The sequence below is a fragment of the Oncorhynchus clarkii genome, chromosome 24 (genome assembly GCF_045791955.1).
Source record: "Oncorhynchus clarkii lewisi isolate Uvic-CL-2024 chromosome 24, UVic_Ocla_1.0, whole genome shotgun sequence".
Taxonomy (NCBI): domain Eukaryota; kingdom Metazoa; phylum Chordata; class Actinopteri; order Salmoniformes; family Salmonidae; genus Oncorhynchus; species Oncorhynchus clarkii.
In genome coordinates this window covers 44,494,372-44,510,767 of record NC_092170.1, presented here as the reverse complement: position 1 = coordinate 44,510,767, position 16,396 = coordinate 44,494,372, and the positions used below count along the sequence as shown (strand labels likewise).

At 49.2% G+C, this 16,396-nt stretch overlaps 1 protein-coding gene across 2 annotated transcripts in view; it reads left to right on the top strand.

Annotated features, from left to right (window-relative positions):
• LOC139382385 (cell adhesion associated, oncogene regulated) overlaps nucleotides 1-15,885 on the top strand; it is a 131,237-nt gene extending 115,352 nt beyond the window's left edge. For both annotated transcript variants that reach the window (XM_071126393.1, XM_071126394.1), the window contains exons 18-19: nucleotides 14,179-14,471; nucleotides 14,666-15,885. In XM_071126393.1, the coding sequence (XP_070982494.1) occupies nucleotides 14,179-14,471; nucleotides 14,666-14,835 (463 nt within the window). In that variant the 3' untranslated portion in view covers nucleotides 14,836-15,885. The remainder of the gene's footprint in view (nucleotides 1-14,178; nucleotides 14,472-14,665) is intronic.
• Nucleotides 15,886-16,396: the final 511 nt, after the last annotated feature.

Sequence of the window (16,396 nt, the reverse complement as noted above, 5' to 3'; positions counted from 1 at the left end):
GGTGACATTAACCTGGAGCTAACTCTGCAGATAGCAGTACTGGGTGACATTAACCTGTAGCTAACTCTGCAGATAGCAATACTGGGTGACATTAACCTAACTCTGCAGATAGCACTACTGGGTGACATTAACCTGGAGCTAACTCTGCAGATAGCACTACTGGGTGACATTAACCTGGAGCTAACCCTGCAGATAGCAATACTGGGTGACATTAACCTGGAGCTAACTCTGCAGATAGCACTACTGGGTGACATTAACCTGGAGCTAACCCTGCAGATAGCAATACTGGGTGATCTGAAAAGTCGTAGTCAATCAATAATATAATAATACTTTTAGCAAAAAAAAATATTTTTAATTTACAATCTGTAGAAATCATGAGAATAGAAAGGTTCAATTCGTTTGTGAAACATCACAGTACAGTTGAAAAATATATGACAAATAGAAATCCAATATAGATGGTGTTGAGAGATAGATGGGAGGGGTTGAATGGAGCTGAAGGGTGGGATAAAAACAACAAGAATGTAAAACATACGGGGTCTGTATAATGTATGTAGGTTCAGAACATTTGTGAAAGAAATAGATGGGAGAAGTTGAGGTTAGAGGAAGGATAGGAGTAAAAACCAACAAAATACAACTGTTGTAAAATATACTGTCTCTGTAAAATGAATATAGTATACTGTATATAAACCGGAAATACTAATCGTTGTTGTTCACTAGTTGACTCTAATTTGGTAGGGGGGGGAGGGTAATAAAGGAAATACAGTGCCTTGCGAAAGTATTCGGCCCCCTTGAACTTTGCAACCTTTTGCCACATTTCAGGTTTCAAACATAAAGATAGAAAACTGTATTTTTTCGTGAAGAATCAACAACAAGTGGGACACAATCATGAAGTGGAACGACATTTATTGGATATTTCAAACTTTTTTAACAAATCCAAAACTGAAAAATTGGGCGTGCAAAATTATTCAGCCCCCTTAAGTTAATACTTTGTAGCGCCACCTTTTGCTGCGATTACAGCTGTAAGTCGCTTGGGGTATGTCTCTATCAGTTTTGCACATCGAGAGACTGACATTTTTTCCCATTCCTCCTTGCAAAACAGCTCGAGCTCAGTGAGGTTGGATGGAGAGCATTTGTGAACAGCAGTTTTCAGTTCTTTCCACAGATTCTCGATTGGATTCAGGTCTGGACTTTGACTTGGCCATTCTAACACCTGGATATGTTTATTTTTGAACCATTCCATTGTAGATTTTGCTTTATGTTTTGGATCATTGTCTTGTTGGAAGACAAATCTCCGTCCCAGTCTCAGGTCTTTTGCAGACTCCATCAGGTTTTCTTCCAGAATGGTCCTGTATTTGGCTCCATCCATCTTCCCATCAATTTTAACCATCTTCCCTGTCCCTGCTGAAGAAAAGCAGGCCCAAACCATGATGCTGCCACCACCATGTTTGACAGTGGGGATGGTGTGTTCAGCTGTGTTGCTTTTACGCCAAACATAACGTTTTGCATTGTTGCCAAAAAGTTCAATTTTGGTTTCATCTGACCAGAGCACCTTCTTCCACATGTTTGGTGTGTCTCCCAGGTGGCTTGTGGCAAACTTTAAACGACACTTTTTATGGATATCTTTAAGAAATGGCTTTCTTCTTGCCACTCTTCCATAAAGGCCAGATTTGTGCAATATACGACTGATTGTTGTCCTATGGACAGAGTCTCCCACCTCAGCTGTAGATCTCTGCAGTTCATCCAGAGTGATCATGGGCCTCTTGGCTGCATCTCTGATCAGTCTTCTCCTTGTATGAGCTGAAAGTTTAGAGGGACGGACAGGTCTTGGTAGATTTGCAGTGGTCTGATACTCCTTCCATTTCAATATTATCGCTTGCACAGTGCTCCTTGGGATGTTTAAAGCTTGGGAAATCTTTTTGTATCCAAATCCGGCTTTAAACTTCTTCACAACTGTATCTCGGACCTGCCTGGTGTGTTCCTTGTTCTTCATGATGCTCTCTGCGCTTTTAACGGACCTCTGAGACTATCACAGTGCAGGTGCATTTATACGGAGACTTGATTACACACAGGTGGATTGTATTTATCATCATTAGTCATTTAGGTCAACATTGGATCATTCAGAGATCCTCACTGAACTTCTGGAGAGAGTTTGCTGCACTGAAAGTAAAGGGGCTGAATAATTTTGCACGCCCAATTTTTCAGTTTTTGATTTGTTAAAAAAGTTTGAAATATCCAATAAATGTCGTTCCACTTCATGATTGTGTCCCACTTGTTGTCGATTCTTCACAAAAAAATACAGTTTTATATCTTTATGTTTGAAGCCTGAAATGTGGCAAAAGGTCGCAAAGTTCAAGGGGGCCGTGTAACGGTTTTCTATATGAGAACGAGAGTCGGACCAAAATGCAGCGTGTCGATTGCGATCCATGTTTTAATAAACAAACGTAAAACACGAATCAATACAAACACTACAAAATAAAGAACGTAATGAACGTAACGAAAACCTAAACAGCCTATCTGGTGAAAACACATAGACAGGAACAATCACCCACAAACACACAGTGAAACCCAGGCCACCTAAATATGGTTCCCAATCAGAGACAATGACGAACACCTGCCTCTGATTGAGAACCATATCAGGCCGAACATAGAACTAGACAAACTAGAAATGTAACATAGAATGCCCACTCAGATCACACCCCGACCAACCACAACATAGAAACATACAAAGTAAACTATGGTCAGGGTGTGACAGTACCCCCCCCCCAAGGTGCGGACTCCGGCCGCAAAACCTGAACCTATAGGGGAGGGTCTGGGTGGGCATCTGTCCGCGGTGGCGGCTCTGGCGCTGGACGTGGACCCCACTCCATAATAGTTTTAGTCCACCTCCTTAGCGTCCCTAGATAGGTTACCCTCCTAAATGACAGCTCGGGACAGAGGTAGCTCGGGACTGATGGGTAGCTCAGCACTGAGAGGAAGCTCAGCACTGAGAGGAAGCTCAGCACTGAGAGGAAGCCCAGGCAGATAGTTGGATCTAGCAGATCCTGGCTGACTGGAGAATCTGGAAGAGTCTGGTCGACTGGCAGATCTGGAAGAGTCTGGTCGACTGGCAGATCTAGAAGAGTCTGGTCGACTGGCAGATCTAGAAGAGTCTGGTCGACTGGCAGATCTGGAAGAGTCTGGTCGACTGGCAGATCTGGAAGAGTCTGGTCGACTGGCAGATCTGGAAGAGTCTGGTCGACTGGCAGATCTGGAAGAGTCTGGTTGACTGGCAGCTCTTGCTGCTCCATGCTGACTGGCTGCCCCATGCTGACTGGCAGCTCTGGCTGCTCCATGCTGACTGGCTGCTCCATGCTGACTGACAGCTCTGGCTGCTCCATGCTGACTGGCAGCTCTGGCTGCCCCGTGCTGACTGGCTGCCCCATGCTGACTGGCAGCTCTGGCTGCTCCATGCTGACTGGCTGCTCCATGCTGACTGACAGCTCTGGCTGCTCCATGCTGACTGGCAGCTCTGGCTGCTCCATGCTGACTGGCTGCTCTGGCTGCTCCATGCTGACTGGCTGCTCTGGCTGCTCCATGCTGACTGGCGGCCCTGGCTGCTCCATGCTGACTGGCGGCCCTGGCTGCTCCATGCTGACTGGCGGCCCTGGCTGCGCCATGCTGACTGGCGGCCCTGGCTGCTCCATGCTAACTGGCGGCCCTGGCTGCTCCATGCTAACTGGCAGCTCTGGCGGCTCCTTGCAGACTGGCAGCTCTGGCGGCTCCTTGCAAACTGGCAGCTTTGGCGGCATCCTGCAGACTGGCAGCTCTGGCGGCTCCTTGCAGACTGGCAGCTCCCTGCAGACTGGCAGCTCTATGCAGACTGGCAGCTCTATGCAGACTGGCAGCTCTATGCAGACTGGCAGCTCAATGCAGACTGGCAGCTCCTTGCAGACTGGCAGCTCCTTGCAAACTGGCAGCTCCTTGCAAACTGGCAGCTCCTTGCAAACTGGCAGCTCCTTGCAAACTGGCAGCTCCTTGCAAACTGGCAGTTCTGAACAGGCGGGAGACTCCGGCAGCGCTGTAGAGAAGGAAGGCTCTAACAGCGCTAAACAGGCGGGAGACTCCGACAGCGCTGAAGAGGAGGAAGGCTCTGGCAGCGCTGGACAGGCGAGGCGCACTGTAGGCCTGATGCGTGGTGCTGGCACTGGTGGTACTGGGCCGAGGACACGCACAGGAAGCCTGGTGCGGGGAGCTGCTACCGGAGGGCTGGGGTGTGGAGGTGGTACTGGAAAAACCGGACCGTGCAGGCGCACTGGAGCTCTTGAGCACCGAGCCTGCCCAACCTTACCTGGTTGAATGCTCACGGTCGCCCTGCCAGTGCTGCGAGGTGGAATAGCCCGCACTGGGCTATGCAGGCGAACCGGAGACACCGAGCGCAAGGCTGGTGCCATGTAAGCCGGCCCAAGGAGACGCACTGGGGACCAGCTGCGTAGAGCCGGCTTCATGGCATTAGGCTCGACGCTCAATCTAGCCCGGCCGACACGCGGAGCTGGAATATACCGCACCGGGCTATGCACCCGCACTGGAGACACCGTGCGCACCTCTGCATAACACGGTGCCTGTCCGGTCTCTCTAGCCCCCCGGTAAGCACAGGGAGTTTGCGCAGGTCTCCTACCTGGCGTAGCCATACTCCCTGTTAGCCCCCCCCCCCAAGACATTTTTGGGGCTGCCTCTCGGGCTTCCTTGCCAGCCGTGTTCCCTCATATCGCCGGCTCCTCTCTCCGGCTGCCTCTGCTCTCCTAAGTGCCTCCACCTGTTCCCATGGGAGGCGATCTCTTCCAGCCAGTATCTCCTCCCAAGTGTAACAGCCCTTGCCCTCCAAAACGTCCTCCCATGTCCATTCCTCTTTACGCTGCTGTTGCTGCCTGTTGACACGCTGCTTGGTCCGTTGGTGGTGGGTGATTCTGTAACGGTTTTCTATATGAGAAGGAGAGTCGGACCAAAATGCAGCGTGTCGATTGCGATCCATGTTTTAATAAACAAACGTAAAACACGAATCAATACAAACACTACAAAATAAAGAACGTAATGAACGTAACGAAAACCTAAACAGCCTATCTGGTGAAAACACATAGACAGGAACAATCACCTACAAACACACAGTGAAACCCAGGCCACCTAAATATGGTTCCCAATCAGAGACAATGACGAACACCTGCCTCTGATTGAGAACCATATCAGGCCGAACATAGAACTAGACAAACTAGACATGTAACATAGAATGCCCACTCAGATCACACCCCGACCAACCACAACATAGAAACATACAAAGTAAACTATGGTCAGGGTGTGACAGGCCGAATACTTTCGCAAGGCACTGTAAATATATATGTATATCTACAGTGGCTTGCAAAAGTATTCATCCCCCTCTGCATTTTTCCTATTTTATTGCCTTACAACCTGGAATTAAAATGGACTTTTTGGGGGGTTTGTATCATTTAATTTACACAACATGCCTACAACTTGGAAGATGCAAAATATTTTTCCTTTGAAACAAACAAGAAATAACACCAAAAAAAATAAATCTTGAGCATGCATACCTATTCACCCCCCCCCCCCCCCCCCCCCCCCCCAAAGTCAATACTTTGTAGAGTCACCTTCTGCAGCAATTACAGCTGCAAGTCTCTTGGGGTTTGTCTCTATAAGCTTGGCACATCCAGCCACTGGGATTTTTGCCCATTCTTCAAGGCAAAACTGCTCCAGCTCCTTCAAGTTGGATGGGTTCTGCTGGTGAACAGCAATCTTTAAGTCATGCCACAGATTCTCATTTGGATTGAGGTCTGGGCTTAGACCAGGTCATTCCAAGACATTTAAATGTTTCCTCTTAAACCACTCGAGTGTTGCTTTAGCAGTATGCTTAATGCCATTGCCCTGCTGGAAGGTGAACCTCCGTCCCAGTCTCATATCTCTGGAAGACTGAAGCAGTTTCCCTCAAGAATTTCCATGTATTTAATGCCATCCATCATTCCTTCAATTCTGACCAGTTTCTCAGTTCCTGCCGATTAAAAACATCCCCACAGCATGGTCTGTGAGTTGTGGTGGGCGGCCCTCTCTTGGCAGGTTTGTTGTGGTGCCATATTCTTTACATTCTTTAATAATGATTTAATGGTGCTCCGTGGGACGTTCAAAGTTTCTGATATTTTTTATAACCCAACCCTGATCTGTACTTCTCCACAACTTTGTCCCTGACCTGTTTGGAGAGCTCCTTGGTCTTCATGGTCCTTTCAGAACAGGTGTATATATACTGAGATCATGTGACAGATCATGTGACTCTTAGATTGCACACAGGTGGACTTTATTTAACACTTTATTTAACTGAAGGTAATTGGTTGCACCAGATCTTATTTAGGGGCTACATAGCAAAGGGGGTGAATACATTTGACCACACCACTTTTCAGGTTTTTTTTAGCCAGTAACAGTCAGCCTGCCAGTAGAAGCCAGCCAGCCAGCCAGCCAGTAACAGCCTGCCAGCCAGTAACAGCCAGTCAGCCAGTACCAATCAGCCACCAGCCAGTAACAGTCAGCCTGCCAGTAGAAGCCAGCCAGCCAGCCAGTAACAGCCTGCCAGCCAGTAACAGCCACCAGCCAGTAACAGTCAACCAGCCAGTAGAAGCCAGCCAGCCAGTAACAGCCACCCAGTCAGCCAGCCAGCCAGTAACAGCCAGTCAGCCTGCACCAATCAGCCACCAGCCAGTAACGGGCAACCAGCCTGTAGAAGCCAGCCAGCCAGTAACAGTCAGCCAGTAGAACCCGGCCAGCCAGCCAGCCAGTAACAGTCAGCCAGCCACCCAGTAACACCCATTCAGCCAGCCAATAGCAGCCAGCCATTAACATACAGACAGTCAGTAACAACCAGCCACACAGCAGTAACAGTAACAGCCAGCCACCCAGTAACACCCATTCAGCCAGCCAATAGCAGCCAGCCATTAACATACAGACAGTCAGTAACAACCAGCCACACAGCAGTAACAGTAACATCCAGCCACCCAGTAACACCCATTCAGCCAGCCAATAGCAGCCAGCCATTAACATACAGACAGTAAGTAACAACCAGCCACACAGCAGTAACAGTAACAGCCAGCCACCCAGTAACACCCATTCAGCCAGCCAATAGCAGCCAGCCATTAACATACAGACAGTCAGTAACAACCAGCCACACAGCAGTAACAGTAACAGCCAGCCACCCAGTAACACCCATTCAGCCAGCCAATAGCAGCCAGCCATTAACATACAGACAGTCAGTAACAACCAGCCACACAGCAGTAACAGTAACAGTAACAGTAACAGTAACAGTAACAACCAGCCACACAGCAGTAACAGTAACAGTAACAGTAACAGTAACAGCCAGCCACACAACAGTAACAGTAACAGTAACAGTAACAGTAACAGTAGCAGTAACAGTAACAGTAACAGTAACAGTAGCAGTAACAGTAGCAGTAACAGTAACAGTAACAGTAACAGTAACAGTAGCAGTAACAGTAGCAGTAACAGTAACAGTAACAGTAGCAGTAACAGTAACAGTAACAGTAACAGTAGCAGTAGCAGTAACAGTAACAGTAACAGTAACAGTAGCAGTAACAGTAACAGTAACAGTAACAGTAGCAGTAACAGTAACAGTAACAGTAACAGTAACAGCCAGCCACACAGCAGTAACAGTAACAGTAACAGTAACAGTAACAACCAGCCACACAGCAGTAACAGTAACAGTAACAGTAACAGTAACAGTAACAACCAGCCACACAGCAGTAACAGTAACAGTAACAGTAACAGTAACAGTAACAGTAACAACCAGCCACACAGCAGTAACAGTAACAGTAACAGTAACAGTAACAGTAACAGTAACAACCAGCCACACAGCAGTAACAGTAACAGTAACAGTAACAGTAACAGTAACAGTAGCAGTAACAGTAACAGTAACAGTAACAGTAACAGCCAGCCAGCAGATGAGCACTGTGTTATTTACCTCTGCTGTTTCTCTGTGATCACAGCTATCACACACTAGAGTAAAGGCCACCTGGGAAATGATGAGGAAACCCAGAGAGAGGGGAGAGGGGGAGGGGGCAGGAAGAGAGAGAGGGAGAGGGGGAAGGGGCAGGAAGAGAGAGAGGGGAGAGGGGAAGGGGCAGGAAGAGAGAGAGGGGGAAGGGGCAGGAAGAGAGAAAGGGGAGAGGGGCAGGAAGAGAGAGAGAGGGGAGAGGGGAGAGGGAGAGAGGGGCAGGAAGAGAGAGAGGGGAGAGGGGGAAGGGGCAGGAAGAGAGAGAGGGGAGAGGGGGAAGGGGCAGGAAGAGAGAGAGGGGAGAGGGGCAGGAAGAGAGAGAGAGAGGGGGAAGGGGCAGGAATAGAGAGAGGGGAGAGGGGGAAGGGGCAGGAAGAGAGAAAGGGGAGAGGGGGAAGGGGCAGGAAGAGAGAAAGGGGAGAGGGGGAAGGGGCAGGAAGAGAGAGAGAGGGGGGAAGGGGCAGGAAGAGAGAGAGGGGAGAGGGGGAAGGGGCAGGAAGAGAGAAAGGGGAGAGGCGGAAGGGGCAGGAAGAGAGAGAGAGAGGGGAAGGGGAAGGAAGAGAGAGAGGGGAGAGGGGGAAGGGGCAGGAAGAGAGAGAGAGGGGAGAGGGGGAAGGGGCAGGAAGAGAGAGAGGGGAGAGGGGGAAGGGGCAGGAAGAGAGAGAGGGGAGAGGGGCAAGGGGCAGGAACAGGGAGAGGGGAGAGGGGGAGGGGGCAGGAAGAGAGAGAGGGGAGAGGGGGAAGGGGCAGGAAGAGAGAGAGGGGAGAGGGGGACGGGTCAGCAAGAGAGAGAGGGGAGAGGGGGAAGGGGCAGGAACAGGGAGAGGGGAGAGGGGGAAGGGGCAGGAAGAGAGAGAGAGGGGAGAGGGGGAAGGGGCAGGAAGAGAGAGAGGGGAGAGGGGGAAGGGGCAGGAAGAGAGAGAGGGGAGAGGGGGAAGGGGCAGGAACAGGGAGAGGGGAGAGGGGGAAGGGGCAGGAAGAGAGAGAGAGGGGAGAGGGGGAAGGGGCAGGAAGAGAGAGAGGGGAGAGGGGGAAGGGGCAGGAAGAGAGAGAGGGGAGAGGGGGAAGGGGCAGGAAGAGAGAGAGGGGAGAGGGGGAAGGGGCAGGAAGAGAGAGAGAGGGGAGAGGGGGAAGGGGCAGGAAGAGAGAGAGGGGAGAGGGGGAAGGGGAAGGAACAGGGAGAGGGGAGAGGGGGAGGGGGCAGGAAGAGAGAGAGGGGAGAGGGGGAAGGGGAAGGAAGAGAGAGAGGGGAGAGGGGGAAGGGGCAGGAAGAGAGAGAGGGGGAAGGGGCAGGAAGAGAGAAAGGGGAGAGGGGCAGGAAGAGAGAGAGGGGAGAGGGGAGAGGGGGAAGGGGCAGGAAGAGAGAGAGGGGAGAGGGGGAAGGGGCAGGAAGAGAGAGAGGGGAGAGGGGGAAGGGGCAGGAAGAGAGAGAGGGGAGAGGGGGAAGGGGCAGGAAGAGAGAGAGGGGAGAGGGGGAAGGGGCAGGAAGAGAGAGAGAGGGAGAGGGGGAAGGGGCAGGAAGAGAGAGAGGGGAGAGGGGGAAGGGGAAGGAACAGGGAGAGGGGAGAGGGGGAGGGGGCAGGAAGAGAGAGAGGGGAGAGGGGGAAGGGGCAGGAAGAGAGAGAGGAGATGGGGAAGGGGCAGGAAGAGAGAGAGGGGAGAGGGGGAAGGGGCAGGAAGAGAGAGAGGGGGAAGGGGCAGGAAGAGAGAAAGGGGAGAGGGGCAGGAAGAGAGAGAGGGGAGAGGGGAGAGGGAGAAGGTGCAGGAAGAGAGAGAGGGGAGAGGGGGAAGGGGCAGGAAGAGAGAGAGGGGAGAGGGGGAAGGGGCAGGAAGAGAGAGAGGGGAGAGGGGCAGGAAGAGAGAGAGGGGAGAGGGGCAGGAAGAGAGAGAGAGAGGGGGAAGGGGCAGGAATAGAGAGAGGGGAGAGGGGGAAGGGGCAGGAAGAGAGAAAGGGGAGAGGGGGAAGGGGCAGGAAGAGAGAAAGGGGAGAGGGGGAAGGGGCAGGAAGAGAGAGGGGAGAGGGGGAAGGGGCAGGAAGAGAGAGAGGGGAGAAGGGGAAGGGGCAGGAAGAGAGAGAGGGGAGAGGGATAAGGGGCAGGAAGAGAGAGAGAGGGGGAAGGGGAAGGAAGAGAGAGAGGGGAGAGGGGAAGGGGCAGGAAGAGAGAGAGGGGGAAGGGGCAGGAAGAGAGAGAGGGGAGAGGGGGAAGGGGCAGGAAGAGAGAGAGGGGAGAGGGGGAAGGGGCAGGAAGAGAGAAAGGGGAGAGAGGAAAGGGGCAGGAAGAGAGAGAGGGGGAAGGGGCAGGAAGAGAGAGAGGGGAGAGGGGGAAGGGGCAGGAAGAGAGAGAGGGGAGAAGGGGAAGGGGCAGGAAGAGAGAGAGGGGAGAGGGGTAAGGGGCAGGAAGAGAGAGAGAGGGGGAAGGGGCAGGAAGAGAGAGAGGGGAGAGGGGGAAGGGGCAGGAAGAGAGAGAGGGGAGAAGGGGAAGGGGCAGGAAGAGAGAGAGGGGAGAGGGGTAAGGGGCAGGAAGAGAGAGAGAGGGGGAAGGGGCAGGAAGAGAGAGAGGGGAGAGGGGGAAGGGGCAGGAAGAGAAAGAGAGGGGGAAGGGGCAGGAAGAGAGAGAGGGGAGAGGGGGAAGGGGCAGGAAGAGAGAGAGAGGGGAGAGAGGGGGAAGGGGCAGGAAGAGAGAGGGGAGAGGGGGAAGGGGCAGGAAGAGAGAGAGGGGAGAGGGGGAAGGGGCAGGAAGAGAGAGAGGGGAGAGGGGGAAGGGGCAGGAAGAGAGAGAGGGGAGAGGGGTAAGGGGCAGGAAGAGAGAGAGAGTGGGAAGGGGCAGGAAGAGAGAGAGGGGAGAGGGGGAAGGGGCAGGAAGAGAGAGAGGGGAGAGGGGGAAGGGGCAGGAAGAGAGAGAGGGGGGAAGGGGCAGGAAGAGAGAGAGGGGAGAGGGGGAAGGGGCAGGAAGAGAGAGAGAGGGGAGAGGTGGAAGGGGCAGGTAGAGAGAGAGGGGAGAGGGGGCAGGGGCAGGAAGAGAGAGAGGGGAGAGGGGGGAGGGGCAGGAAGAGAGAGAGAGAGAGCGAGATAAAGAAAGGAAGGCGTGTTTGTGTAAAAATCTTATCATCCGAGCTAAACCCAACATAAAACAGTAAGATTAGGAGGAGTTTTGTACCAGAGAGGTAGATGTTCCTGTAGCTACTGTCTCTACGGTATTGTAGGAGTGTTTACAGGAGAGGTAGATTTTCCTGTAGCTACTGTCTCTACTGTATTGTAGGAGGAGTGTTTACAGGAGAGGTAGATGTTCCTGTAGCTACTGTCTCTACTGTATTGTAGGAGGAGTGTTTACAGGAGAGGTAGATGTTCCTGTAGCTACTGTCTCTACTGTATTGTAGGAGGAGTGTTTACAGGAGAGGTAGATGTTCCTGTAGCTACTGTCTCTACTGTATTGTAGGAGGAGTGTTTACAGGAGAGGTAGATGTTCCTGTAGCTACTGTCTCTACTGTATTTTGTGATGAGTGTTTACAGGAGAGGTAGATGTTCCTGTAGCTACTGTCTCTACTGTATTTTGGGACGAGTGTTTACAGGAAAGGTAGATGTTCCTGTAGCTACTGTCTCTACTGTATTTTAGAACTAGTGTTTACAGGACAGGTAGATGTTCCTGTAGCTACTGTCTCTACTGTATTTTAGGAGGAGTGTTTACAGGAGAGGTAGATGATCCTGTAGCTACTGTCTCTACTGTATTTTGGGAGGAGTGTTTACAGGAGAGGTAGATGTTCCTGTAGCTACTGTCTCTACTGTATTTTGGGACGAGTGTTTACAGGAGAGGTAGATGTTCCTGTAGCTACTGTCTCTACTGTATTTTGGGACGAGTGTTTACAGGAGAGTTCCCATGCCTGACTGGCTGTAATGCCCTTAAATATACAATCTTAGAGAAAAGTGTTCCAAAGGGTTTTTTCGGCTGTCCCCATAGGAGAACCCATTTTGGTTCTACCTGGAACCAAAAGGGTTAATCCTGGAACCAAAAGGGTTCTACCTGGAACCAAAAGGGTTCATCCTGGAACCAAAAGGGTTCATCCTGGAACCAAAAGGGTTCATCCTGGAACCAAAAGGTTTCTACCTGGAACCAAAAGGGTTCATCCTGGAACCAAAAGGGTTCTACCTGGAACCAAAAGGGTTCATCCTGGAACCAAAAGGGTTCATCCTGGAACCAAAAGGGTTCATCCTGGAACCAAAAGGGTTCTACCTGGAACCAAAAGGGTTCATCCTGGAACCAAAAGGGTTCTACCTGGAAACAAAAGGGTTCATCCTGGAACCAAAAGGGTTCTACCTGGAACCAAAAGTGTTCATCCTGGAACCAAAAGGGTTCTACCTGGAACCAAAAGGGTTCTACCTGGATCCATGGTCCATTAGGGACACACTCAGTGTTACTAAGGGTCGACCGTTAAAACAACAACCAGTGAAAGTGCAGGGCGCCGAATTCAAACAACAGAAATCTCATAATTAAAATTCCTCAAACATACAAGTATTATACACCATTTTAAAGATAAACTTGTTGTCAATCCAGCCACAGTTTCCGATTTCAAAAAGGCTTTACGACGAAAGCACACCATCTGATTATGTTAGGTCAGTACCTAGTCACACAAAAACACAGCCATTTTTCCAGCCAAAGCGAGAAGTCACAAAAAGCAGAAATATAGATAAAATGAATCACTAACCTTTGATGATCTTCATCAGATGGCACTCATAGGACATCATGTTACACAATGCATGTATGTTTTGTTCGATAAAGTTACTATTTATATCCAAAAATCTCAGTTTACATTGGGGCGTTATGTTCAGTAATGTTTTGCTTCCAAAATATCCTGTGATTTTGCAGAGAGCCACATCAATTTACAGAAATACTCACCATAAATGTTGATGAAAATACAAGTGTTATACATGGAATTATAGATACACTTCTCCTTAATGCAACCGCTGTGTCAGATTTAAAAAAACTTCACGGAAAAAGCACACCATGCAATAATCTGAGTACAGCGCTCAGACACCAAAACAAGCCATACAGATACCCGCCATGTTGTGGAGTCAACAGAAATCAGAAATAGCTTTATTAATATTCACTTACCTTTGATTATCTTCATCAGAATGCACTCCCAGGAATCCCAGTTCCACAATAAATGTTTGTTTTGTTCAATAAAGTCTGTCATTTATGTCCAAATACCTCCTTTTTGTTCGCGCGTTTAGTTCACAGATCCAAATTCATGAGGCGCAGGCACTTAGTCCAGATGAAAAGTCAAAACAGTTCCATTACAGTTTGTAGAAACATATCAAACGATGTATAGAATCAATCTTTAGGATGTTTTTAACATAAATCTTCAATAATATTTTAACCGGACAATTACTTTGTCTTTAGAAATGAAAAGGAACAGAGCTTGCTCTCACGACCGTGTGCGAGATTTAGCTCATGGCATTCTGTCAGACACCTGATTCAAACAGCTCTCATTCGCCCCCCCTTCACAGTAGAAGCCTGAAATAAGGTTCTAAAGACTGTTGACATCTAGTGGAAGCCTGAGGAAGTGCAATTGGACCAAATTTCCACTCTATATTGGATAGGCAAAGACTTGAAAACCTACAAACCTCAGATTTTGATTTTTTCTCAGGTTTTTGCCTGCCATATGAGTTTTGTTATACTCACAGACATCATTCAAACAGTTTTAGAATCTTCAGTGTTTTCTATCCAAATCTACTAATAATATGCATAACTTAACTTCTGGGCCTGAGTAGCAGGCAGTTTACTCTGGGCACCTTATTCATCCAAGCTACTCAATACTGCCCCACAGCCATAAGAAGTTAAGAGCTGGTAGGTTGGCAACAGAGCAGGACTCAGAGTGTTACTAAGGCAACAGAACAGGACTCAGAGTGTTACTAAGGCCTGATGGGGTCGACCGTTAAGAGCTGGTAGGTTGGCAACAGAACAGGACTCAGCAGCATTATGTCCCTGTTTGTCCATTCTGAAAAGAAACATGTCTCATGTTGTTTCCATCTCTCTCTCTCCCCCCCCTCTCCCTCTCTCTCTCTTTCTCTCTCTCTGTCCCTCTCTCTCTCTCTCTCTCTCTCTCTCTGTCCCTCTCTCTCTCTCTGTCTGTCTCTCGGAGGGCAGATGTTACATGAAGACCAACGGTACATTCTCTAGTGGTGGCGGTGGGTCTCTGCCCCTAATGCAGCGCATGGCATCGTGCCAGCAGCTGGATGGAGGGCTGGGTCTGGAGATGGTTCCTCTGGGCCAGGTCTCTCCTCACTGCCTGGGCCTCCTCTCTGGGGAGAGAGACACAGAGTCTGGGGAGCACGGGGACCAGGACCCGGAGGAGGAGGAGGACTCATCTCCGTCCCAGACCTCCTGCTGTACTCTTGGGGACCACCACCACCAACACTGCCCTGGAGACGACTACACAGGTGGGTGGTGTGTGTGTGTGTGTGTGTGTGTGTGTGTGTGTGTGTGTGTGTGTGTGTGTGTGTGTGTGTGTGTGTGTGTGTGTGTGTGTGTGTGTGTGTGTGTGTGTGTGTGTGTGTGTATGGATGATGAGTGACCTGTGATGTGTTGTGTGTGTCGTTAAACTAGTGACTTTAACCCTTTCTCTTCTCTCTAGCTGATGATGAGCCTGTGGTGTGTATGGACTCTGAGGCCGTGGCAGTGTGTTGGGAGAGCCTGGGTCTGTGTCACCTAGACCTAAAGGAGAAACCAGTTTGGATCTCTACAGACAGCCTGACTCTGGCCTTGCAGGCAGACCTGATCCAGCCTAACCCCCAGGAAGTCTGAACACAGCCCACACACAGCCCCCCTGCCTGGGGTACAGAGGAGACAAGGGAGAGGCGGACAACCAGAGAGAACCAGAGAGGAGAAGGAACAGACAGACGTTTTTTGGATAAAAGAGGACCCAGTATGTTCATGGTCAGAGACTGTACGTGACACGGTGAAAAGGTCATTAAGCTGACTGGAATACAGCTGGGACAGACGAATGGACGGGAAAGAGAGAGAGGATGATGGATGGAAAGAGAGAGAGGATGACCAAATGGAGGGATGAATGGAGAGACTGTGGAGGAGGAGGAGGAGGAGGAGACTCAGAACGGAAAACTCCAAGCCACCCGACGGAGAGGAGGGAGGACTCCTAAAACAAAAAAAAACTAAAACTCTTTAGATTACTTATTTATTTTTTGTAGTAGTACAATATTCTTTCATATCTGGTTTAAAGGCCCAGTGCAGTCAAAAAACATGATATTTCTGTGTTTTATAAATACTTCTACACTAAGGTTGGATTCGTACTGTGAAATTATGAAAATTATGATAATGCTCTTTTAGTGTAAGAGCTGTTTGAAAAGACCGCCTGAAATTTCAGCCTGTTTTTTGGTGGGATGGCATTTTGGCCTTTCTGGTGACATCACCAGTTGGTAAATTAGTTCGACCAATAAGAAAGAGAGTTCCAAACAGTCTCAGCCAATAACAACTAGAGTTCAGTTTTCCCCTCCCCATTCAGACCACTTCCAGACAGTCCTACCAAAACTCTTGCTTGAGAAATTGTTCTTTACTAAGAAGCTATTTTTGTTTCGTTTTTGACCATTTTAATTGAATGAAATCACAGTGAGTTACTTAATTGTTACCCAGAAAGGATTTGATATTTGAGATAAAACTGCTGCATTGGACCTTTAAGAACAGTTTGTGTTTTATATTATTTATGCCTTTTTGAGAAATATTCTTTATTTTTTTGTTGTTTTATTTGTCGTTCTGTGTTCCGCCCTGCGGTGTGGAGTTTAGACTTTGTACGTGTAAAGTTTTCTAATAATATAAAGAGAAGAGATTTGAAGAGTCAAATATTCTACTGTCATTTTCTTTCCCACCTCCCTCTGTTAAGAGTTGTAATATGAACGACTGGTTGGTTCACATAGAAACACTCACAACTAGGGGCCAGGAGTTTATCCTGCAAGACCAGGACAAAATACCACGTAGGCCTAGATTTAATCAGATCAAGCATTAACCAGCGTTAGCCCACAACCCGCATATCTGATGTGTTTGCAGTGTCTAACTGCGTTAGATCTGTAAAAAGCCTCTTTTTTTTTTTTTTTTTTTTACCTTTATTTAACCAGGCAAGTCAGTTAAGCCACACTCCTCCCACTGGCGTTAGAAGTTCAGAAGGAGAAAGTGTAGCCTGTATAATAAATTAAAAAATGACGCTCACATTGAAAGTCATTCAACAGAATGAACAGGATTTTGTTTTATCAGCCTAATGGAGGTGTAGATTGTAATTTGTAAAACAATACGTTGTGGGATATCTCTTAATGTGTCAATGGCAATGTTCGCTTTAGGTATAGTGCTGGGAGCCGAT